Source organism: Stegostoma tigrinum, chromosome 37 (genome assembly GCF_030684315.1).
Source record: "Stegostoma tigrinum isolate sSteTig4 chromosome 37, sSteTig4.hap1, whole genome shotgun sequence".
Lineage (NCBI taxonomy): Eukaryota > Metazoa > Chordata > Chondrichthyes > Orectolobiformes > Stegostomatidae > Stegostoma > Stegostoma tigrinum.
In genome coordinates, this window is record NC_081390.1 from 20,313,215 (window position 1) to 20,339,189 (window position 25,975).

Consider the following 25,975-nt stretch of genomic DNA (forward strand, 5'->3'; position numbering starts at 1 on the left):
GAGAAAGGTGTGCTACAAATGCAAGACAAATGCTTTCTTTTTCAACTTTTCAAATCTGCCACTTTGTTGGAGTTATGCTACTTTAGCTTCCTCTTCTCCTGGCACTTTCAATATCTTTTTTCTCTTCAATTCTCATTCCATCGATTTGTGAGAAGTGGGTGCGGGAGGAATAAGGAAATAGAGGATTAGCCATGAGTGAGTGAAGGGGCAGAAGCATAAATCATAGAATTGATACAGTGCAGAAGGAGCCCATTTGGCCCATTATGCCTGCCAGTCTCGTGCCTTTACCTCTAACCCTGCACATTAATTCTACTTAAATAACCATTCAACAAAATGAGCTGCCAGAGGGAGTGGTGGAGGCTGGTACAGTTACAACATTTAAAAGCCATATAGGATGGGTATATGAATAATAAGGGTTCAGAGGAATGTGGGCCAAATGCTGAGAAATGGGGCTAGGGTAATGTATAATATTTAATTCGCACAGACAATTGGACTGAAGACTCTATTTCCATGCTTTACAGCTCTAAGACTCGAATGCCTTAATTTAACCTCCATAGTGTGTTCAAGACCCTAACTATTCACTGGGTGAAAAAATCTTTTTCTCAACTCAGATTTGCTTCTTTTAGAAAATTTTTAAAATTTTTATCCTCTGGGTCTCAATGTGTTTACAAACAGGGGCAGTTTCTCCTTACTTACTCTCTCCAGTCCCCTCATGATTTTGAAAATGTCACTAAAATCTCCTCTCAACTTCCAACAAGAATAGTCCAATTTCTCCTCATAACTGGAGATCCTCAACCTGGAGCAATTTTTCATTAGCTCATTTTGCACCCTAACCAAGACATTCACAACCCTTCATATAGTAACGTGCCCACAACCATACACAGTGCCTGAGCTGTGGTGTCACCAGTGTAACCAGTTACAACAACCTCCGTGTTCTTACACCACCCTGATCCTACCTGCAAACTGGAGGAGTAACACCTCATGGTTAGCCCCATGGCCTAAACTAGTCTTAAAATCTCCCCGCCCCCCAGAATCATCCCATGTCCAACCCTTCCTCTCATCCCAGCCTCCTTGACTTGACACAACCTATCCATCTTCTCTCCAACCTATCCGCCCCTCCCATCTCACTGACCACTCCCCACCTGTACTCACCTATTACCACCCTACCTAGCTTCCCTAGTCTCACCTCTCCTCTACTTATTCCCAGCTCCCTTACCCCTTCCCATTTCAGAAGAAGGGTCCTGACCCGAAATGTCAACTTTGCTGCTCCTCTGATACTGCCTGGCCTGCTGTGTTCCTCCAGCTCCAAACTGTGTTACCTCTGACTCCAGCATTTGCAGTTCTCACTATCTCCCTTTTCTTACACCCTGTTAATGAAGCTTGAATACTGCTGTCTCTACCTGTCCTGCCATCTTTAATGATACATGGGCATATACACCCAGGTCTGTCTGCTCCTGCACACCCTTAAGAATACTACCCTTTATTTAATGCTTTCTCTCTATGCTGTTTATACCAAAGTATATCACTTCACAGTTTCCTGTATTGAAAATTATCCACCGCTTAGCCACCCATTTCACCAATATGTCACTGTCCTTTTGAAGTTCTAAACTGTCCTCCTTACAGTTTACAATTTTCACGAGTTTTGTATTATCCATAAATTTTGTAATTGTCCCCTGTACACTGGGACCTTGGTCATTAAAATAAATCAGGAAAAGCAAAGGCTCCCAATACTGACCCCTGGGGCACTCCACCACAAATCTTCTCTCAGACCAAAAAAATACACTTTGTTATCTTGGAATTCTCCAGCATCTGCAGTTCCCATTATCTCTGATACTATTTTAACCTCACTGCGAAGCCTCTTCCAGGGATGCCTAACCTGAAGAAGTTACCCTCCTCCCTCCGGACCAACCTCAGGGAACCTATCCATCTTCGGTCTACCTCCCCCTCTCTCCCTATTTATTCCAGAACCCTCTCCCTATCCCCCTCTCTGATGAAGGGTCTAGATCTGAAATGTCAGGTTTTGTGCTCCTGAGATGCTGCTTGGTCTGCTGTGTTCATCCAGCTTCACACTTTGTTATCTTGCATTCACCATTACTCTCTATTTGCTATTCAGCCAATTTTATATCCACCTTACTACTGCCCATCTTATTCCACGTTCTATAACTTTCCACAAAAGACTGTCATATGGCACTGTATCAAACACTTTCTGGAAGTCCATGGGCACCACATCAACAGCCTTAGTCTCTCTGTTATCTCTATAAATAAACTCCAGCAAGTTAGTTGTTCATAATCTCCCTTCAGGGTGTCCATGCTGAATCTTCTGAATCAACCCATATTGTTCACATGCCCAGAAGTCTATCCCACATAATTGTTTTCTGGAAGTTTTCCCACCAATGAAATTAAACTGTCTGATCTGCAATCTTTACACCCATTTTTCGAACATATGGTGTAAGGGAGGGGACAAATGTGAAGATGAGAAAGCAATAAGTAACTGGAAAAGAACGGGAACAGAATACAACCAAAACACATCAGAGACATCAACTGTGACACAAAACGAGAGAGAACATATTTAGCAACTTCGTATGAGCAATACAGAGTCAAAATGGTACAGAGAAAGTCCATCCATAAGATACATTTCTAGAAGATAATTTAACAATTAAAATATTTTTACAGCTGATACAACACACCCACAAATATCCTTATTTTTCAGGTCTATATATAATATAATAGTGACACTTGTAAATTTTCTAAAGTGACAGGTTTTACTTTTATCGTGGTATTCAAGCTGGAATCAAATGACACAAGTGCAGAGAAGAAGCTGAAGCTGTAGGAACATTACAATATAAAACAATTCTATTTACAGACAAAATAAAAACTGAAAGAATTGCGGATGCTGGAAATCAGAAACAAAAACAGAAATTGCTGGAAAAGCTCAGCAAGTCTGGCAGCCTGTATGGAGAGAAATCGCAGTTAACATTTCAGGGGTCACTGGACCCGAAATGTAAACTCTGATTTCTCTCCACACTTGCTGCCAGACCTGTTGAGCTTTTCCAGCAATTTTAATTTACAGGCAGCTACTTGGTTGTACAGAGCTTGAATCTTTTTGAAAAAAAAGACACGTTGCTGAAGCTTTTCATCCGGCATTCTTCAGAACAGATGCAAGAATGTCAAATTTCAAATGATCACAAATTTATAATACTTTTCTCCTGTGGTGTACTCAAGAGAAATTCTATTATTTAGTTTAATTTAAGGCTCGTCAATAAAGTTTCAAGGATTCAGATTTCCCAGACTAAATACTGATAAGTGAACAAAATCATTTCCAGTTGTAATATGCCTATCAAAATTGCCAAATTTAAACATTTATTCACAGGATGTGGCATCACTGGCTGGATGGGAATTTATTCCTTCTTCCCTAATTGCCCAGAGAGCAGTTAAGAGTCCACCATATTGCAATAGGCCTGGAGTCACATGTAGACCTGGTAAGGATGGCATTTTCTTTCTCCACAGGATATGACTAAACAAGATAGGTTATCCCCAACAGTTGGCAATGGCTCCATGGTCACCATTAGGCTCTTTATTCCAGATTTTTTTACTGGATTAAAACTGCAGGGCAAGCGCATGGCAGGATTCAAATGTGGGCAGTCAAACATTGCCTGGGTCTCTGACATTAATAGTCTAGTGATAATACCATTGGGCCATCACTACTCCTCACCACATTCCTATTTGTGAGAGCTTTCTGTGTATACATCAGCTGCTGGCTTTGCTACCTCACAACAGTGAATGCACTTCACAAGTATTTGAGGGGCTTTAAAGGGCCTTGAGGCATGCAGTGATTATGACAGGCACTATATAAATGCGAGTCTATTTCTTTCTATCATGTGGCTGACTAGCCCACATCTGACCAAAGGCAATAACAGATAGTTCACTTACATCAGATTTCCATTATCAGGATGATTGCATTGTGAGAGCCAACTGGCATGACGTATCTTTTTGGAAAGCATTAAGCAAGAGGAGATGACCACCTAGTGGTACTATTCAATAGCAATGCCATTATCGAATGGTATTATTGTTCTATTATTAATCCAGATACAGACCCAATAAAAATCTGGTATTAAACTCTCCTCCTCCTGCCAAAGAGATATTGGAGGAATTCACAGATGAGGAAGTATCACTCAACATGAAATGTTAATCCTGATTTCTCTCCACAGATGCTGCCAGACCTGCTGAGATTTTCCAGCATCTGCAGTTTTTTTTTGGTTTTCATATAATAAATAACCTCTTTGACTAGGTAATAGACACACTTTCTGTAGCTATCAAGCCCTGAGCTGGGATTTGAAGCTGAGACTTCTAGCTTTGAGACAATGATGCTTCCCAGTGTGCCACAAATCCTCCTCTTTCTAAGTTATGCCATAGGGCGTTTTACATCCAGTAGTTTGGGTATGGAAGGCTCTACTTGTTGGAGTCAGGCTTAATTGAGGCATTTGAGAGGATACTGGACATAAATGGGGTATGGGAATATGGGAAAAAGGCAGGAGATTTGCACTGCGTAATAGAACTGGTGCAGGCATGACGGGCTGAATGGCGTTCTGCGTTTTAGCAATTCTATTATACTGATTCGGTGGCACCTACTCGATGGACAATACAGCAGTTCAGTTTTACATCTTACCTCTAGGACAGCATCAGCAGCAATGAGACACTCCATGGATACTGCACCACACCACAGTGTCATCCTAGGTTTTTATACTCAAGTTCGTCAGTAGGAATCAAACCTGGAACATTGTGACTTTGTAACAAGCTCAGCCAAGCTTTGCAACACCAAGCTGAAAGCTTTTCGTTTATGTTAAACAAGTTTAACACCTCTTTTTAAACATTGATGACTTTGAGGCAAATGCAGTTACATGCTTTAATATGAGTAATTTCAAGCCCAAGCTATTTTTAAAGAAATCTCTTCCCACACGGATAACAAGCATCTGGAAGCGTCATTCTTTTGAGAAATGTGGGTTAGATATGAGTGGAGTGGAGGTATTTAGGTTTCAGAATGCAGTGGCTCAGTGAGTCAAGGAGGTTTGTGGATTTGAATTCCCACTCAAGAGTCTGATCCAGGCTGCACACTCCAGGGTGAAACTGAGGGGCGCTGCAGTGTCAAAGCTGCGGTTTTCAGACGAGATGTTAAACTGAGGCACTCCCTTGAGTGAACTTGAAAGATTGGAGAGCCACAATTTGAGAGTTCACTGGAGAATGCCAATATTTATTTATCCCTCAAGCAGAGATCACATTTGCTAGACTTCACCATGAGAATGGGGGCAATTTACGACAATTACTGTCACTGCATTCAGATTGTTGTTAACAATGAAAAGAAAGGCTTATGCCTGTTTAGCACCTTTCTCAACCCTGAGGATTCCCCCATGCCCACCGCCAAGCCAATTCTATGCTTCTGTAGCGCAGCAGTGCATGAACCCACCAACAGCAATCAAATAGAATCATAGGGAAGTATGGAATCAGATGGTGTTGGGGGCAGGAGTCCTGGAGTTGAGAATGATGCTACTCCAATGCAAGGCTTTCTTTTCAATGTTAACAACAATCTGAATGTGGTGACTAACTGTTGTAAATTGCCCCCCAGTCACATTGTGGGAGTGCACTTGACATTTATGTGACAGATTTTGTTGTTGAGCAATGCAAAACATTAGTTTAAGACCAGTAGCAGAAGGGTTATTAACCTCAGTGTAGTCACTATCCCACAAAGTCATTGATCCTGAGGAGCGAGGAGGTGAAGATTCATAAAAATGAGTCAGATCGTCACCTGTTGGTGTTTCTGCAGAATTGCACTCAACCCAGGGATTCTCCTCAGTATGCAGATGAACACAATGGAACCTATCAATATTAAATGAGCACTTTATATTCACTCAGCTGCTGGTTGGAAGATGCAGTATTTCAAAAGCTCATTACAATGCCTCTTTTGATTAATCAACAAAACATGGTCTCCAGCATCATCTGTTCAATTTATAGGGTGCAGACAAGGATATTTGTTACTGATGACTGCAGACAATGGTAATATGCTGACGGCAAAATTCACAGGATTAGCAAACAATCCCTTAAAATCAAAACGCAGAACTGTTATTTGTAATGGAACAGTACCATGCTCACAAAACCAATAGTTCACACAATCTGCTTTGACTTAAATACTAATACATTGGCGAAAACATGGCCATAATTGGCAGCATAAATCTACAAGGGTGTACACTGGCTTGTGCCATACACCATGACATTTAGGAAGCTCAGTTTCTACAGGAATGAGACTCAAAGTGCCTGAGGTCTGTTCGTCCTCATGTTCCTTCCACTGGCTGTACTGTGACATCCAACGTATGTGTGCTGTGTCTCTTACAACCAATCCTATCATGTAAAAGGTGGACATTTACCGTTTCACACCCTTTGCAAGGTGGTATGCCAGGTGGTGTTCTGCCAGTCAGCCCAAAGCCAAGTTAATTAATTACCATGATTTCACAGATTAAAAAAAAGATAACATGCATTTGGTGCATTCCTGCTTTAACCTGCTAGGGGCAGAGGCAGTCCAGGGCAGTGGGTTTAGCCTGTCATTGTATACCATAACGCTACAAGATGCATTACAGCTCTGCCACTGTCAACATGGCAGGTATTAAGACGACAACCAATGTAGGATTCTCAGTCAGGTTCACAGGAATGGCATACTTGTGTGTACCAGGAGCTATGTGAACGAATACACAGGGCCCTGTTCTTTACCATGCACTGCACCTTAACAAAATACCATCGTCTCTATATCCTTGTTTGCTATGATCAGCATGTACTGTTTGCAAACAAAACTTATCACTGTACTCAGGTATACGTGACTACAATAAATCAAACTAAAAATCTGTGGCAGCCACTTACTGGTTCATTTCTCAGGGTAATGCCTTGACCAATCAGAGTTAACCTATCCAGTTTAAGTTTTAACCACGGTTGGCAGTTAACTGACAATCGTCATCAAGCTGGTGCATTCCCCATGGCAATATCTCTACCAATGAGAATCTTTCTGCCAACCAGTCAGCACTCTTTTCTCATACAGTATAAAATGACGTTGCTCTTTATATCGGTACTTCTTGCGAATTCTGTTCTGAGTGCACAATGAAAAGCTTCAACAAAATCTGTTTGATTTTTATCAGCAATACTACTGTGCTGTGACACCAAATGATGATGCAAACATTGAAATTAATGAATGTATTAAAGCCAAGTATTGTTTGCTGAAGTACTCAGGTCTAGTGCATAAAAATGAGGTGTTTAGTGAGTGAGTGGCTGGGTGGTGGTGGCTGGGGTTAGAGAATGGGGTAGTAGGGGTTCAGACAGGCTAACGCAAGGGAGTTGGTGAATGCAGCGTAAAGCAAAGCAGTGAGTGGAGTAACATGGGCAGTAGAGTTGCAGAATTCCTACAATGTGGAAGCAGGCCATTTGACCTATCGAGTCCACACTGACCCTCCAACGAGCATCCCACCCAGACCCCACCTCTGTAACCCTGCATTTTCTATGGCTAATCCACCTAGACTGCACATCTTTAGATTGTGGGTGAAACTGGATCCCCAGAGGAAACCCTCGCAGACACGATGAGAACGTGCAAACTCCACATGAGTATTCATCCAAGAGTAGAAGCCAACCCGGGTCCGCAGTGTTAACCACTGAGCCACAGTGCTGCCCCTGCAGTAGAGAGAGGAGTGACAAGGGGAACACTGTGCGGACCATTACATCACCCACACTGAGCATGTGCCTACAGAAGGACTGGGTGTCACCATTGTGTCCAATGGGGTGGCATGGGATAGAGTAATAGTGTAAATGGTCTGGAGTATATGAATGGAGGTGTGAGCAGTGACCAATCACCCCCAGAGCAGGTTCTGTCATTCAGCGAGATTACAGCTGATCTGTGAGCTAACTCCATACGCCAACCCTTTCCCCAATACCCCCCAATACACAAAGATCTACCCATTTCCGATTTATAACTAACAACTGACACAGCAACAATTGTTGGTTGTGGGAGAGAGCTCTGAACTTCTACCCTCCTTTGAGTGTTTCCTAAAGTCATTCCCGAGAGGTCTTACTGATCGCCAGACACTGCCTTCCAGTCTCGGGCTCACAACCAACAGAAACAGTTTATCTACTCTATCTGTTTCTGAAAGTAAAATTGCCTTTGAACCATATCAATCGCAGGGGTTGTAATGCTAGTTTGTGTAATTTAGCTCTTGGAGACCATTTTGGTGTATCTCCCTACTCCACCTCCCAAACACATCCTTTCTTTGGTATGGTGCCTCGAACAGCTCACAGTGGCTCTATATGTGTTATAACCAGGGCTTTGTATAGTTGATTCATGCCTTCCACCCTACTGTATCCTGCTCCTCTCAACACAAAGGCCAGTATTCCAATAGCCTTTCTGGTTATTGCTTATTTCTGGTTATTGTGATTTTGTAAAGATCTGCATGGAGGGGATCACGGTAAAGTGCCAGGCATCCAGGTTCAATTCGAGCCATGGACGAGGGGTGGCACCATGGCTCAGTGGTTAGCACTGCTGTCTCACAGCACTAGGAACCTGGGTTCGATTCCAGCCTCGGGTGACTGTCTGTCTGTGTGGACTTTGCACACTCTCCCCGTGTCTGCGTGGGTATCCTCTGGCTGCTCCAGTTTCCTCCCACAGTCCAAAGATGTGCAGGCTAGGGGGCACTGGCCATGCTAAATTGTCCTGTAGTGCCCAGGGAAGTTCAAATTAGGTGGGTTATAGGGGGATTGTTCTGGGTGGGATGCTCCAAGGGTCAGTGTGGACTTGTTGAGCCGAGGGGCCTGTTTCCACACTGTAGGGATTCTATGACTCTCTATGTCTGTCTGTGTGGAGTTTGCACATTCTCCCAGTGTCTGCGTGAGTTTCCTCCGACACTTCAAAGATGTGCAGGTTAGGGTGGATTGGCCGTGCTAAATTGCCCGTAGTGTCCATGGATGTGCAAGCTGGGCAGATTAGCCGTGGGAAATGCGGGGTTACAGGGATTGGATGGTTCTGCATGAGCTTCTCTCCAGAGGGTTGGTGTGGTCGATGGGCCAAATAGGCTTGCCCCCGCACTGTCGGGCTGTGATTCTCCTTGTGACACAGGGGATCGTGCTCTTGTCTGTGTGAGTGGCATTCCAGGTTCAAGTCCCGCTCCAGGACTTGACAATTGTGAATGGTGCAGTGGTGTACTGAATGGTGAGGGGCTTCCAATGTACTTGTGGAAGTCACTTAGAGTGGGAGAGACTCATGCGGATCTGCCATATTTGATGTGAAGTGGTGTCCCTAAAGTTTAAGACTCTGGTTACAAGTTACTAACCTGTTTCAGAGGAAAATTAGCCACTGATTCTGAATGTGTGTGCGCGCACAATGGTAGGTGCCACTAGGTGTGTGGGAAAGGAATAATTTGTACAGAAGTCAGGTGTTGCAGAAGAGTCTAGGCCTGAAACATCAGCTTTCCTGCTCCTATGATGCTGCTTGGCCTGGTGTGTTCATCCAGCTCTACACCTTGTTATCTCAGATTCTCCAGCAGAGGCAGTCCCTACGATCTCTGGCCTAAAATACTGCTCCTTTTTCACGCACCCCCCCTCCACATTCCTGCCCACTCTACAGAAAAATGAAACGTTCATTCAAACCCAGAGAGCTCAACTTGAACAGTTTCCCATCCAAGATCCAAACTGACCGTGTTTCTAGTTCACAAAATAAGTCGGAGCTTTCTGGTTGTACCTGCCCATATCAACATTGGGAAATGATCTTTGCTAAAGAAAGGAGTTGAGGAAATCTTTCTCCGCGAATTAAAATTGCGAAGTAAAATAGTGAGAAAGAGGGTGTCGTGCTGAATTTAAATAACCATCAATGGAGTTGCAAAATGGAAATTGATACTAGGGGAGGTGATGGCCTAGAGGTATTACCGCTTGACAATTAATCCCAAGATCCAGGTAATGTTCTGGGGACCTGGGTCCGAATCAGCAGATGGTAGAATTTGAATTCAATAAAGGAAACATCTGGGATTAAGATGATCACTGATTTCCAGGAATAAACCCATCTGGTTCACTAATGCCCTTTAGGGAAGGAAACTGCCATCTTTGCCTGGTCTGGCCTACATGTGACGCCAGACCCACAGCAATGTGGTTGGCTCTAAACTGCCCCCTGGGCAATGAATGCTGCCCTCAGACCATGAATGAAAAGAAACCTCAGCGTAATCCTGTCATAGCTTGACTGTTGGAGATGGTTCCAACACTGTGTTTGCCGACAGCTATCAAACTCGAACAGACCGAGGCTGAAATGCAGTTACCTCTCTGAGAGATCTCTGGTGCCTTTGTGTAAGAAGTTAATCCAGCAACTTATTATTTCCTTGCCCACCAGCCCTGGCCATCCTTCCCGGGCATGCTATTCCTTTGGAGCCCGCTAGCTCACCGGCTTTTCATGTCCTTTTTCTTTAGTTTCCGTCACCTTCTTGATCCAAGAGACAAATTTGGCCACCTTTGTGTAAACGCCGGGAGAGTCTCTCCGTCCACATCCATAGCCCCATGAGGTGATGCCTAAGATGACCCAACGTCCTCCCGTGCGCTGGCACATTAGAGGGCCACCACTGTCACCCTGGCAACTATCAACCCGCTTGTGCTCAGACAGATTACCTGCACAAATCATGCGGGGCGTGAACTTGTCTCTGTAGCGGCTCTTGCAGATCTTCTTTGGCAGTAAGGGGACCGCACCTTGCAGTAACGTTCTTGAGTAGGATCTTCCTAAAGAGTGGGTAAGAGCAGTGACAAGTCATTGCGTTTGCTTGGTCTCGAGTGTTGGCTGTTTGCGATACATTCGAAAGGGGCTCACACCAGACAAGGCTGGTGTCCCCAGTGCTTACCACAATATTTTTAAAGCAGTGAGTTGCTATGGTCCACTATCTTGCACGGTTTGTACTCGAAAATTAAAAACCTGGAATGTGGGATTAACAGGTTTTAGGAGTTCTTTTCAAAGAGATCATTGTCACGACGGACTGAATGGCCTCTCAACATGCTACAGAATTAGATTAGATTAGATTCCCTACAGCGTGGAAACAGGCCCTTTGGCCCAGCAAGTCCTCACCGCCCCTTGAAGCATCCCACCCAGACCCATCCCCCTATAATCCACACTCCCCCTGAACACTATGGGCAATTTTAGCATGGCCATTCCACCTAGCCTGCACATCTTTGGACTGTGGGAGGAAACCGGAGCACCCAGAGGAAACCCACACAGACACGGGGAGAATGTGCAAACTCCACACAGACAGTCGCCCGAGGCTGGAATCGAACCCGGGTTCCTGGTGCTGTGAGGCTGCAGTGCTAACCGCCGAGCTACCGTGCCACCCGTTCACATGCTGGGTGTATACAGGGGTATATTAGGTTAACCTGTGTAAGATAGTGTCCACAAGACATGCAGTAAAAGTACACAAACTTTGTTGATTAAAAATCCAATTCTGATGTGTTTTATGGGGTGTCGTTCTGATTTCCAGAGTTATCACAGCATCTGATACAGACATGGCTAAGCCTGAAGTTTCAAACCAGGGTGAAGCCAAGTAAAGGACAGCTTTAATGGGGTGTACTCCAAAGGGGCAAAAGCTGATATCTTTGAAGAATTCTGTTGGGAAAAGCCTGACATGATAAGGTTAACAGGGGGCACAGACTGAACTTTATCATTGTCAACATTGCTGCTTGTAAGACGTGACTGTGTTCAGCACAAACTGAAGCGCGGTACCCAATTCTGGACTTCACACTCCAGGAAGCATGAGGACTTTGGTGGGTGTACAGAAGAAGTCTTTTCTCCAGATAGGGGAGTCGAAAACTAGATGGCATTGGTTTAAGGTGAGAGGGGCAACGTTTTCACACAGAGGGTGGTGCATGTATGGAATGAGCTGCCGGAGGAAGTGGTGGAGGCTGGTACAATTACAACATTTAAAAGGATGGGTACATGAACAGGAAGGGTTTGGAGGCATATGGGACGAATGCTGGGAAATGGGGCTAGATTAATTTAGGATATCTGGTTGGCATGGCGAGACGGACCAAAGGGTCTGTTTCCATGCTGTATAAATCTATGACTCTAAGATATTTACGAGAATAGTTCCAGGGTTGAGACGTTACAGCGATGTGACATGGGACCTTGCTCCTTAGAGAATGCTAAGAGGAGATTAATGCATTTCCAATCATAGAGATAGGGTAAATACAGAGAAAATACCCTCCAGTAGCTGAAAGATCAACAATCAGGGTGCATAAACTGAAGTGACTGGCAAAGGAAGTTGAGGTTAGAGTGAGGAAAAACTATTTAATGCACTGAGTATTTTGTGACAGGCTGCAGGATACAAATATAATAATAGCCTTCAAAAAGCAACTGGGTGGATATTTGAAGGAGGATATATTGCAGAAAAAGCATCTGTCCTGTTCCACAATTGCTGGTGACTTTAACTCAATATTATCCCTTGCCACCTTACAAAAGACAATCATTGTCAGCCTTGGAAATGTTCCAATTGACCTAATGTCCACAGCCATTCAGAGGAAAAAAGTCTGGGTTTCCACAGCCTATTGTGTGAAAAATGTTTCCTGATTTCACTGCTAAAATGGCCTAGCTTTAATTCTAAAGTTACATCCATGTCTTTGAGATTCCATCCCTTCCCCTGGCCCTGTGAATGGGACATTAACGGTCTGCTGGCATTGTCACTGGACTGGTAGTGTAGTAGATTCATAATTATATGCTAGATCGGAAAAAGTAGGAGCAGTTCAAATTCCACTGCAGCAATCCAGTTCATTAATCTGGACTGTGAAGCTATCTTCCACAATGGAAACCATCCCATATGTGAATTTTGCCTCCAGAAACGGGAGTCAAAGTCTAAGGATACAGGGTAGGCCATCAATGACTGAGATGAGGAGGTAGCACTTCACCCAGAGAGTGGTGATCCAGTGAAATTCTCTGCCACAGTTAGGACCACTCGGCCCCTCAAGCCCGTTCCGCCATTTAATAATCTAATTGGCTGATCTAATTGTGGTGTTAGCTCCACTCGTCGGCCATTTCCCTCGATTCCCTCCCCATGTTAGTGTTGCCCCTTAGACCCCTTTTAAATCTTGCCCCTCTCACCTTAAACGGTGTAGGTTTAAGGTGGGTCAGAAAGCTGTCAAACCACCTACCTGTATCTCCCCAACCAGTGATATAGCAGGATTGCTTGTTTATTCTGATCCGCTCCTTTCTGGCCGGCAGACAGACTGGAGTTGCATACTGATTGAATGTCACACAATGTCCTTCCTTGCCTTTCATTCTGACCAGCGCTATATCATTGTCACTGCTGCCTGGCTTGTAGTTCTTGTGTATAACAATCCTTTCAATGGGGATTTCTCGTTCGTACTCATCCTCCACTGCTGTGTGGTAATCGCCAACTCGGATGTAGTAATGTCGCGTCTCATTACCAAACCTGAAAAGTTCAACAGCCCAGTAAAGGTCATACCTCTCTTTGAAATGAATGCTCTCCAAGAAAAGGTCATCCCCACTTAGCTGTTTTATGCATCACGTTCTCGAAACACAGTTTGGAGAAGCAGCATTATCCCCAAACCCCACCCAAGCCCCAACAGCTGCCTTGTGGGCCTCAACGGGCTGTACCCTTCATATGAGTCAGTTGTCGATACAAGTCCCACTCCAACATATTGACTGTTAAATTCCACAATGCTGAGGGAGTGCTGCACTGTCCTGCATGCTATCCTGGAGGCATTCAGTTACGCAGTACAGAAACAGACCCTTCAGTCCAACCAGTCCATGCCGACCATAATCTCAAACTAAACTAAGTCCCGCCTGCTCCTGGCCATACCCCTCCAAACATTTCATACTCATGTATTTATTCAAATGTATTTTAAACGTTGTATCTGTACCAGCATCCACCGCTTCTATGGGCATTCATTCCGCAGATGAACCACTCTCTGTGTAACAAAATTGCCTCTTTTTTATTTAGATGCTTTTCCACCCATTTTAAACATATACCCCTAGTCTTGAAGTCCCCCAACGAAGAAAAAGAAACCTGCCATTCACCTTATCTATATATACACTTCATTATTTTATAAACCTGGATAAGGTTACCTCTCAACCTACTACGCTCCATTGAAAAACAATCCCAGCCTTTCCAGCCTCTCCTAATATCTCAAACCCTCCATTCCTGGCAACATTCTGGTAAATCTTTTCTGAACCCCTCTCCAGCTTAATAATATCCTTCCTATAACAGGGCGACCAGAACTGGACACAGTAATCCTGAGGAGGCTTCACCAAGCCCTGTACAATCTCATTATGGCATTAGCTGATCTGTACTAATTAGTTACCGGGGCTGGACTAGGGTCGACAAAGTCAGAAGTTACACGACACCAGGCTATAGTCCAACAGGTTTACTTGAAAATACAAGCTTTTGGAGCTCTGCTCCTTCGTCAGGTGAAGTGAGAGAAGGAGCAGAGCTCCAAAAGCTTGTGATTTCAAATAAATCTGTTGGACTATAGCCTGATGTCACGTGACTTCTGCCTAAATTAATAGTGCGCATTGTTGTAAGGTAATCAGATCATCAAACGTCAAATGATCACAAACTCAGATCCCAAAATGTTTTACCAACTTGTAGTGTTGCGTTTTGTGTGGTTGGTTACAACACAGAAAACATTTTGGCAGCCAATTTGCTAAAAAAACAAGGAACTTCAGATGAGATGTGAACGTGAGGCACTTCCCTACACTCTTGGGTGGATACAAAAGACCCTGCAGTACAATTTCTACAGAGAACGAGACATTCTTCCCCATCACCCTGTCCTTCCTAATGTTACTCTTAAAAACAATAACATCATCTGGTTATAGACAATAGGTGCTGGAGTAGGCCATTCAGCCCTTCGAGCCAGCACCACCATTCATTATGATCATGGCTGACCATCCACCATCAGTATCCTGTTCCTGCCTTATCCTCATAACCCTTGATTCCACCATCTTTAAGAGCTCTATCCATCTCTTTCTTGAAAGTCTCCAGAGACTTGGTCTCCACTGCCTTCTGGGGCAGAGCATTCCATATATCCACCACTCTCTGGTTGAAGAAGTTTCTCCTCAACTCTGTTCTACATGGCCTACCCCTTATTTTTAAACTGTGTCCTCTGGTTCTGGACTCTCCCATCAGCGAAAACATGCTTCCTGCCTCCAGAGTGTACAATCCCTTATACGTCTCAATCAGATCCTCTCTCATCCTTCTAAACTCAAGTGTATACAAGACCAGTCGCTCCAATCTTTCAACATATGGTAATCCATCCATTCCGGAAATTGACCTCGTGAACCTACGCTGCACGCCCTCAATAGCAAGAGTGTCCTTCCTCAAATTTGGAGACCAAAACTGCACACAATACTCCAGGTGCAGTCTCACCAGGGCTCTGTACAGCTGCAGAAGGACCTCTTTGCTCCTATACTCAATTCCTCTTGCTTTGAAGGCCAGAATGCCATTAGCTTTCTTCACTGCCTGCTGTACCTGCATGCTTGCTTTCATTGACTGATGTACAAGAACACCCAGATCTCGTGGTACTTCCCCTTTACCTAACTTGACTCCATTGGTTGTTACAATATTGCTTGGCCAATCAGTGACTGTGTTTCTCTCCTGTAGCAGTGACTCCCCATCAAAAGCACTTCATTTGCTGCAAGATGGCTATTGAGGCTGGATCATCAGGTACATTCAAGACCGAGATAGACAGATTTTTAATCAGGAAGGGAATCGAGGGATTATGGGGAAAAGACAGGAAGGTGGAGGTAAGGATCATGGCTGACCTGATAATCTCTTTGATAGACTAGAAGGGCCGAATGGCCTATTACTGACCCGATGAGTACTGCATACAATTCTGGTTGCTGTGCCGAAGGAAGGACATTATTAAATTGGGATGGGTGCAAAAAAAGATTTCCAAGGATGTTACCAGGACTGGAGGGTTTGAGTTATAAGGAGAGGCTGGATAGGCTGCAGCTTTTTTCCCTGGAGTGTCGGAGGATGAGGGGTGACCTTAATGAGGTTTAAGATGAATAGCCAAGGTCTTTTCCCCAGGGTGGGGGACTCCAAAACTAGAGGGCATAGGTTTACGTTGAGAGGGGGAAAACTTAAAAGAGACCTGAGGGGCATCTTTTTCACACAGAAGGTGGTGCATGTATGGAATGAGTTACTAGAGGAAGTTGTAGAGGCTGGTACAATTACAACATTTAAAAGACATTTGGACAAGTACATGAAAAGGAAAGGTTTAGAGGGACTGGGGCCAAATGTAGCCAAATGGGACTAGTTCAGTTTAGGAAATCTGGTCAACATGGATAGGTTGTGCTGAAAGGTTTGTTTCTGTGCTGTATGACTAGCTGACTTTGGGGCATCGTAGGGGTCTTATTAGGAGCTATATAAGTGCCAGCCACCCTTCGCACAGTCGTTCTTCACCCTTCAGTTCCACCTCTTTGTGATAATGCTGAGGCGTAGTCCAGGCGTCCCACCCACTGTCCTGTGCAGCATGAGGCTAATTACAGCCAATTGTTTACAAAATGCTGCATTACCACAGGAACAAGGCCAGAGGGGACACACCAACTTGCTATCAGGCACAGGAAGCTGTGTTGGGAAATTAGAGCTGATTTCATTGTTAACTCCCAGTTACCAGCCAAACATGCAAGAAGGTTCAAAAAAGATTTACCAGGGTTTGAGCTATAAAAATAGACTGGAGAGCCTGGGACATTTTTTTCACTGGAGTGTAGGAGGTTGAGAGGTAATCTTATAAAAAGTTTATAAAGTTATGATAAGGTGAATGACAAGAGTCTTTGCCCGAGGGAGGGGGAGTTTGAAACCAGGGGGCATATTTTTAAGGTGAGAGGCGAAAGACTTACAAAGGACATGAGGGGCAACTTTTTCACAGAGACTGGTTCCTGTGCGGAGTGAACTTCCAGAGGAAGCGGTGGATGCAGGCACAGTCACAAAGTTCAAAAGACATTTAAATAATTACATGAGTAAGAAATGTTTGGAGGGAAATGGGCCATGCACAGGCAGGTGGGGCCAGTTTAGTTTGGGGATGTGGTTTGCATGGTCTGGTTGGACCAAAGGGTCTGTTTCCACGCTGTATGACTTTATGATTCTATGCTTGTACACTCGTTGAGCACAGCACTTTGCACTGCATGTGCCCAGCCCAAGGGTGTTGAGTTTAGTTGTTGTTATTTCCATCACCTTCCAAAGTATCAGCTGATGAAACCATAGGAAGGATTTTCTCCCATTTGTGCATAGCGTCCATTTTAAAATTCTCCTTCTTATTTTTAAAATGCTCCATTGCTTCAATCCCTCTCTTCCATCCCTACCCATCCTTGCATTTCTCCAATCTTTACTTCTCATACATTCACAATTTCCACTGCTCCACCACTGACTACCTGGGTCCTAAGCTCTGGAACTCGTTTCTGAAAAATCTCTAACTTCTTGAGCAGTGTTCGATAATGGTACTGCAAAGTCACTCAGGCCATTTAAAGGCGTTATATAAATGCAGACATTGCACCGAGGATTGGGAAACATGGAAAGTCACCAACAAAATGTTTTTGTGTTAAATTCCATCTTTCAAGGGCGAACTTTGACCCATCACAATAAAATTGAGATCAGAGATAATGGGAACTGCAGATGCTGGAGAATCCAAGATAACAAAGTGTGGAGCTGGACACGGCAGGCCAAGCAATATCTCAGGAACACAAAAGCTGACGTTTCAGGCCTAGGCCCTTCATCAGAAAAGGGGGATGGGGACAGGGTTCTGAAATAAATAGGGAGAGAGGGGGAAGCGGGCTGAAGATGGATAGAGGAGAAGATAGGTGGAGAGGAGAGTATAGGTGGGGAGGTGGGAAGGTGGGGAGGGGATAGGTCAGTCCGGGGAATACAGACAGGTCAAGGGGGCGGGATGAGGCTGGTAGGTGGGAAATGGAGGTGAGGCTAGAGGTGGGAGGAGGGGATAGGTGAGAGGAAGAACAGGTTAGGGAGGCGGGGACGAGCTGGGCTGGTTGTGTGATGCAGTGGGGGGAGGGGACAAGCTGGGCTGGTTTTGGGATGCAGTGGGGGAGGGGGAGATTTTGAAGCTGGTGAAGTCCACATTGATACCATTGGGCTGCAGGGTTCCCAAGCGGAATATGAGTTGCTGTTCCTGCAACCTTCGGGTGGCATCATTGTGGCACTGCAGGAGGCCCATGATGGACATGTCATCTGAGGAACGGGAGGGGGAGTTAAAATGGTTCGTGACTGGGAGGTCCAGTTGTTTATTGCGAACCGAACGGAGGTGTTCTGCAAAGCCATCCCCAAGCCTCCGCTTGTAATTGATCCTTGCTAACCAAGTTCAGGACAAGCCAGGGCCCCTGTGCAGCTAATCTCCACCACAGGAGCCTTACGCAATTGTGGAGAGAAACAAAAATAATACTGCATATTACTGAGGATTGCCCCCTTACACACATTCAGAAATTAGGAGCCTGTTGTTTGGTTTCAACGATTTGCAATCATTAAATAAATAATTCACATTGTTATAAAGTTTGATGCTGCTCACCCAAATTAAAATAAAACTTTAAAAGAAAGTGGTTTCAGAGACATTGGCAGAAAGAATATAAGAAATAAGGATTGTCACTAACTGGAGAAAACAGATAACTACAAAGATAAGCTCTGAGAAGCAACACAACATGGTACATCAAAACAAAAACCTGAAAGAACTGTGGATGTTGGAAATCAGAAAGAGAAACAAAACCAGAAATTGCTGGAAAAGCTCTGCAGGCCTGTGGAGAGAAAGCAGAGTTAATGTTTCGAATCTAGTGGCCCTTCTTCAGAATGGATCAATCAGAAATGCTACATCAGATGATCACCCTTTGTTAATACAGCATTTCCGAGCTGTTTCAGTGGCTGTGAAGCATTTTGGGACATCCTGAGTCACAGAGTCATACAGCATGGAAACAGACCCTTTGGTCCAGCCAGTCCATGCTGACCGTAATCCCAAACTAAACTAGTCGCACCTGCCTACTCCTGGCCCACCTCCCTCCAAACAGTTCATACACCTATCCAAATGTGTTTCAAATGTTGTAATTGTACCCACATCCACAGGAAGTTCATTCCACACACGAATCACTCTGTGTTAAAAAGCTGCCCCTCATTCCTTTGTAAATCTCTCTCCTCTCACCTCAAAATAGACCCCTAATCTTGAAATCCCCCATGCAAGGGAAAAGGAAGTGCATATTATAATTACATTATTGACAGCGTGAGATTTCTAGCACTACTTTTGAACTTTGTTGAGGACACAGTGCCAACTGTGAATCTGAAACTTCCCATTCTATAAAATTGAATTTGGTCCCACTAATGCTGTGCTTTTATAATGCTGAATAATTATATTTATTATAGGTCATCCAAATGGGAAAGTCTGGAAATACCCAGCAGGCCAGGCAGAATCCGTGGAGAGAAAAAAACAGATAACAGTCCAGGTGATGACCTTTCACCAGAATGATGACATGATTTTCTGTCTTTCTTTAATGTTTCCAGTATTTTACTCATACAGCATAGAAAATGGCCCTTCAGCCTATTGAGTCAGTGCCAGTCAAAAACAACCACCTATTCTAATCCCATTTTCCAGTGCTTGGTGCATAGCTTTGGCATTGAAAGTGTACAGCTAAATATTTCTTAAATGTTATGAGGGATTCCGCTCTCTACTGTGTTACTCTTAGATTCTATCGAACTTGTGCTAAGTGTTTTCAAGCACTGAGTTATGCCATGAATCATTGGGATCCAGCTGTAGTTTTATTGTTCATGGGACATTAGCATTGCTGGCTAGACCAGTATTTATTGCTCTTCCTTGGTTGCCCTAGAGAAAGTGGGGGTGAGCTGCCTTCTGAAACCATTGCAGTCCATGTGCTGCAGGTAGGCACACAAACTGGGAGGGAACTGCAGGATAGTGGCCCAGTGACACTGAAGGAACAGTGATAGTTTTCTGAGTCAGAATGGTGGATGGCTTGGAGAGGAACTTGCCTGGGGGTGATGCTCAAACTAAGGAATCTGCCCTTGCTTTATAGGTGGCAGCAGGTATGGCTCTAGAAGATCCTACTGAAGGACTCTTTCATGATGACGTTGGTGATTTTTTAAAAAAAATTAATTAATGGTATGACAGCTTTGCTGGTTAGGCCAGAATAGCACCTAACTGCCCTTGACATGCCCTTATAGCTTACTGGATACTAACGCAATTACAATTCCTATCCTAATAAAGCAGATGCTGGACATATGAAACAAACTCAGGGAATTCTGAAGAAGAGTCATGCAAGAAACATTAACTGTTTTTCTGTTCACAGAAGCTGCCAGGCAGATTACTCATCCTAGTGAACTAAGATTTTAAAAATCTTGAGCAATTGCATTGTGCTTCAATTAGCCACAAGCTGATGTTGTATCTTTGAGTTGATTTATGGAGGATGATCAGAGTTTCTCACAGCCTTATAATGAAATAGCCTCATTAGGAATATTGGGAGGGTATGCTTTATGGATGTTAGATATCTTCCAAGCCCTTCACACATCAGCAAGGGCACAAAAATCTCACCATTCAATTCATGTGGCACTTCTCTGTGAGACTATTAGGGCCTTAGTGCTCAATTCCTTTACCCACTGAATGATAGAGGAGTTAATCCACTTACAAACAGGATAACACTTCCATCTAAATAACAGGCAAAATACTTGCTTTAGACATTTGCGAAGTGATATTTTCACAGCATTGTGCAGTTAACTAATGATGGTAGCTCAGCAGAGTGCATGTGTGTTTCACATCTGTATGGTTAGAAAGAAAGACTTGCACTTACATAGCCTCACAATATCCCAAAGGACTTTATAGCCAAAGAAGCATTATTTTTCTTGCAGAGTAGCCAACGTTGCAATCAGGGAAATGCGGTGGCTAAATTGTGCAGAGCAAGATCCCATAAATGGCAGCATGACAATGAGCAGATAATCTGCTTGTGAGATGTATATTGAGGAATAAATTTTGGCCAGGACTGCAGACCTCCAATGTGGCGATGTGGGATTGTTTACAAGGGGACCCTTAGTTTAACAGCTCCTCTCAAAGGCAGCCCCAGTGGCGTGTCAGTGTGGAGGTCACACTCAAAGCCTTCGTAATGGGACTTGAAACCTCGATCTATGGACTCACACTTGAGTTTAGAAAGATGAGAGGGGATCTGACTGAGACGTATAAGGTGATTAAAGGATTGGACACTCTGGAGGCAGGAAGCATGTTTCTGCTGATGGGAGAGTCCAGAACCAGAGGACACAGTTTAAAAATAAGGGGTAGGCCATTTAGAACAGAGTTGAGGAGAAACTTCTTCAACCAGAGAGTGGTGGATATATGGAATGCTCTGCCCCAGAAGGCAGTGGAGGCCAAGTCTCTGGAGACTTTCAAGAAAGAGATGGATAGAGCTCTTAAGGATAGTGGAATCAAGGGTTATGGGGATAAGGCAGGAACAGGATACTGATTGTGGATGATCAGCCGTGATCATAATGAATGGTGGTGCTGGCTCGAAGGGCCGAATGGCCTACTCCTGCACCTATTGTCTATTGTCTATTGAGAGTGCGATCCAGCCAACACCTCACAACCCTCAGGCTCACTCCAAACAGGCCCTAAGTTTTACAAAGCTACTGCACCGGGTTCAGTGCTGGGGGTAGAGACATGCCGCTCACATGGAAAGCAAAAACTAAAATGTTAACCATACTGGTAAATCTAAACGGAATGAGGAAATGGGTCTTTTACAATGAAAGCAGCAAACAAGGCTCCCCTTCACAAACCTCTTGAAGCAGTGAGCTGCTGTCAGCACCCAGCAGTTGCTGATTAATGTGGCTCCACACAGTAAACGACTCTCACGGTAAAATGTCTTGTGCCTCAGTGAAGCTTGCCATGGCCAGCCCCCTCTGGAAAAACAGCCCAAAAATGTTGTTACACCTCCGTACATTGCAGAGAGGGAACAAACTCACCAAATAGAAAAAGAACAACCTACACATTTTACTTTGTATGTGAGTTGCGTGGCTTACATTGGGCCCACACACTCATATCTATTTCTCCTGATACAGGGGGGGTCCTCAAAATAAGTAGAGAACACAGTCGAGGAAGTTCAGGAAATCATCAGACATTCTACTCTGAGCACCTCAGTTAAAGAAGAATATCAAGGGCCTGAGAAGCTGAGGAGCTTTCCACAAAGGGTACTGGGATGGGTGGTTGCAACAGGTAGAGAGGATGGGAGAGCTGGAAATGCTCTCCTTGTGGTGGACAGAAGTCATGGGTGATTTAATGCAGGGTTTGAAAAGTATAAAGCACTTTGATTGCTTTATTTTTTCTTCATTCATGTGATGAGGGCGTCGCTGGCCAGGCAGCATTTATTGCCCATCCCTAAATGCCCAGAGGGCAGTTAAGAATCAACCACATTGCTGTGGGTCTGGAGTCACATGTAAGTCAGACCAGGTAAGGATGGCAGTTTCCTTCCCTAAAGGACATTAGTGAAGCTGGGGTCATTTGAATACCTGCTGCACCGGTCAACACAGAAATGCAATAGATCAGGTTCCAGTTGCATTTTGAAGCAACGTACATTTCTTTTGAACTAAGTAGCCCACAAGGCAAACTTCCTTGTGGAAAAATGACTTTATTCAATGCTTCCACCACCAGGAATATACCCAGGTGGGCAAGGAACCACTAACTTCCTCATTGAACATAATGAAAGGCAGATTCTGTATGGCTTAGAGCGAACACCACAGGTTCTGGCTGCATTGAGAGCAGGCAATGAGATGTAATTAAGCAATCTATCCATTTAAAGTGACTTCAATGTCAATTTAACATGTAAATATAATCCCCGAGTTCAGTTTTCGGTATTTGATGCCTGCAGTTACTCACTACAAACATGTCTTTTACAGATACAGTTCTCAGTAATTGAAAGCGCTGGTGTTTTTACACTTTCTTTCTACAGATAAGAATGTGCACAGGCAAAGATACACTGAACACATTGTATAAATCCTCCCATACATGTCAAATTCAAAAGAGTTCTTCAGATAACACCGGCTATATTCACTCATGAACTTCATTAACATTGGAGACTGGTATTTAAGAGTTGCTACCTTGCATTCAAATTGTTTGCAAGTCGATTTTAAAATTGCAAACACATGCAGATATGGCACTTCATTAAATCTCTCTCCCTAGGTCTCTTTTTTTAAAAAATCATTCAGGATACATAGGTATCACTGACTGGCCAGCATTTATTGTCTGACCCCAGCTGCCCCTTGAGAAGGTGACGCTGAGCTTCTCCTTGAACTGCTGCAGTCCCTTTGGTGTGGAGAGATTCACAATGCTGTCAAGGAGGCAGTTCCAGGATTTTGATCAAGTGACACTGAAGAAAAGGCAATATATTTCCAAGTCAGATGGTGAGTGGCTTCAGAGGTAGGCTTATTTTGTCCTGGATGGTATCAAGCTACTTGAAAATTGTTTGAGTGGACTCAACCAAGCTCGTGGTATTCCATTCACTCTCTAGGTTGTGCCTTGTAAATGGTGGGCAAGATTTTGGGAGTCAGGAGGTGAGTTATTCACCACAGTATTCCTAGTTTCTGACTACTCATGTGGCCACAGTACTTACATGGCTGGTCCAGTTCAGTTTTTGGTCAATGGTAACTCCAGGATGCGGATGGTAGGAAATTCAATGACAGTAATGCCATTGAATCTCAAGTGGTAATGGATATATTCTCTCTTGTTGGAGATGCTTACAGCATGGCATTTGTGTGGCGTGAATGGTTCTTGCCATTTTTCAGCCCATGCCTGGATATTGTCAAGGTCTTGCTGCATTTGTACATGGAGTGCTTCAGTATCTGAGGAGTCGTGAATGGTGCTGAAAGTGGGACAACTTTCAGCAAACATCCTCACTTCTGATCTTGTGATGGAGGGATGGCTATTGATGAAGCAGCTGAAGATGGTTGGGCCTAAGACACTACCCTGAGGAGCTCATTCAGAGATGCCATGGGACTGAGACGATTGAACTCCAACAACCACAACCATCTTCCTTTGTGCCAGGTATGTGTCCAACCAGGAAAGGATTTTCCTTCTAATTTCCTTCGGCTCTAGTATTGCTAAGGGGGGACGTTGGTGTCATATTTGATCAAATGAGGCCTTGATGTCAAGGGAGGTCACTCTCAGCGCACTATTGAACATGTTGCTAAGATTGTTAGTTAGTAAGCCTGGAATTTTGTGTTTTATGAAGCAGAGACCTGTACAGTTATCCTGTTGCATGCTCCAGTCACTAGATAATATTCCAGATAACTTACAAACTTCCTTCTCTGTGGGGAATGGTCTGCGTTCTATTTCCAATGTCCTCGGGCTACCTGACTGAAATAGGAGCTTCAGTGTCTTGGAAATTGGAACTAGGAATGCTTGCTGGTTCAGAACAAAACAGTTTGCCATTAGCTGAATACTCTGAATGAAGAAATATGTGAAGGTGATCCCAAGGAAACATAAGGAGGAATGACAGATGTAACAAAAAGCAGGAATCATTTTATTATGTTGATAGAAAGAACAGAAGTAACCTTAGAAAGGCAAGGGGTTAACTGATTGATCAAGGTGGCATCTTACAACCCACTAACGTGTACTTAAATCCATCTGCCTCTCTCCGTAAGACCTCCCTAATTTCTTCTTAATTCCTGTGAGAATCAGCCTCATCTATTTATGATTCTATAACACCCTCCCTCCTAAACCTTTCTCCACAGAAGATGATCCCATTCATTTAAAAATACATCAACCAAGCCAGAAACTAATTACATTATCCGGTGATCTAGTAGGAAGGTGAAACAATGCACAGAATTATTAAATACCCCTTATTGAAAGTTTATCGAAAATTCATAATTGTGCCCTTCTAAACTCAGATTGTCAGTGGTTTCCAGGGACAGCAAAGCGTTGACTTAAGTATCATTTTCAATTCCTACCTGATTGACTTATTCCCTCCAATAATCCGCTTTCTGCGACGATTTAGCAAACGGAGACCACACACTGAAGGCAAAGAACCTAAACATCCCCAAACAAAGCTGATTAAAATGTAAACTTAACCACAGAAAGTGCTGGAGAAACTCTGTGGGAGGAACAAACAGAATTAACTTTTCAAGTCTTTTGTCAAGGTATTTGTCCCTTGTTTTCAGTGATTTTTTAAAAAAACTTCTCATAAATAGATTATTTAAAGGCAGTAAGCTTATTCCATAACTATTATATAATTATAAAGTACATTACTCTGAAGTATATACATCCTTGCCAGTGTATTAATTAAAGGTGGCAGGCTTGAAGTGCCAATATGAACCATTTATTTTCAATGTGTGTATGGAGGGTAGTCCCTCAAAAAGGGGATGACACCATTAAAGGCCTGGCCCAGCATGGCGATCTCTGAGCACAGTGCGGCGGTCTCTCAGCCCGGTGTGGCGGTCTCTTGGCCCGGTGTGGCGGACTCTCAGCCCGCCGTGGCCTCAGCACAGACTTCTGACCTTGAGATGATTCCACAGCACTCTCCCAGCCTCAAGAGCCTTGAGGTGAAGCCTGGCACATCTGGAGTCGAGGCCCAGTGTGGGCTGGAGGCTGGGTGCTAGCATGGACCAAGTTGGAAGGACAGTTATTCTGATTTTTTACTTCTCTATTTTCTAATTTATTCCTACTATCTGCAATGCTGAACTTCTTATATCTTTGTTTTTCTAATTTTTTTCCCTAAGAATTTGTACTGAAGAATCTGTACCTAAAATTCATTCAGGATACATAGGTATCACTGACTGGCCAGCATTTATTGTCTGTCTCCAGCTGCCCCTTTGTACCTAAGATGGTGCCATTAGTGGTGACTTGTAAACTATTCACTGTGTTCATTTGAGGACATGACAATAAAGCTAATTCTAATTTATGTGAAATGTGAGGCTAAAATTCACAAGAGTTTGACGAT

At 43.9% G+C, this 25,975-nt stretch overlaps 1 protein-coding gene across 1 annotated transcript in view; it reads right to left on the minus strand.

Moving 5' to 3' along the window:
* Window positions 1-1,112: 1,112 nt before the first annotated feature.
* si:ch211-51a6.2 (neurotrypsin) overlaps window positions 1,113-25,975 on the minus strand; it is a 68,400-nt gene continuing 43,537 nt past the window's right edge. Inside the window, exons 12-15 of the mRNA XM_048563743.2 lie at window positions 24,987-25,065; window positions 21,822-21,944; window positions 13,186-13,466; window positions 1,113-10,776 (exon numbers count right to left, since the gene is read on the minus strand). Of these exons, the coding sequence (XP_048419700.2) occupies window positions 10,439-10,776; window positions 13,186-13,466; window positions 21,822-21,944; window positions 24,987-25,065 (821 nt within the window). The 3' untranslated portion in view covers window positions 1,113-10,438. The remainder of the gene's footprint in view (window positions 10,777-13,185; window positions 13,467-21,821; window positions 21,945-24,986; window positions 25,066-25,975) is intronic.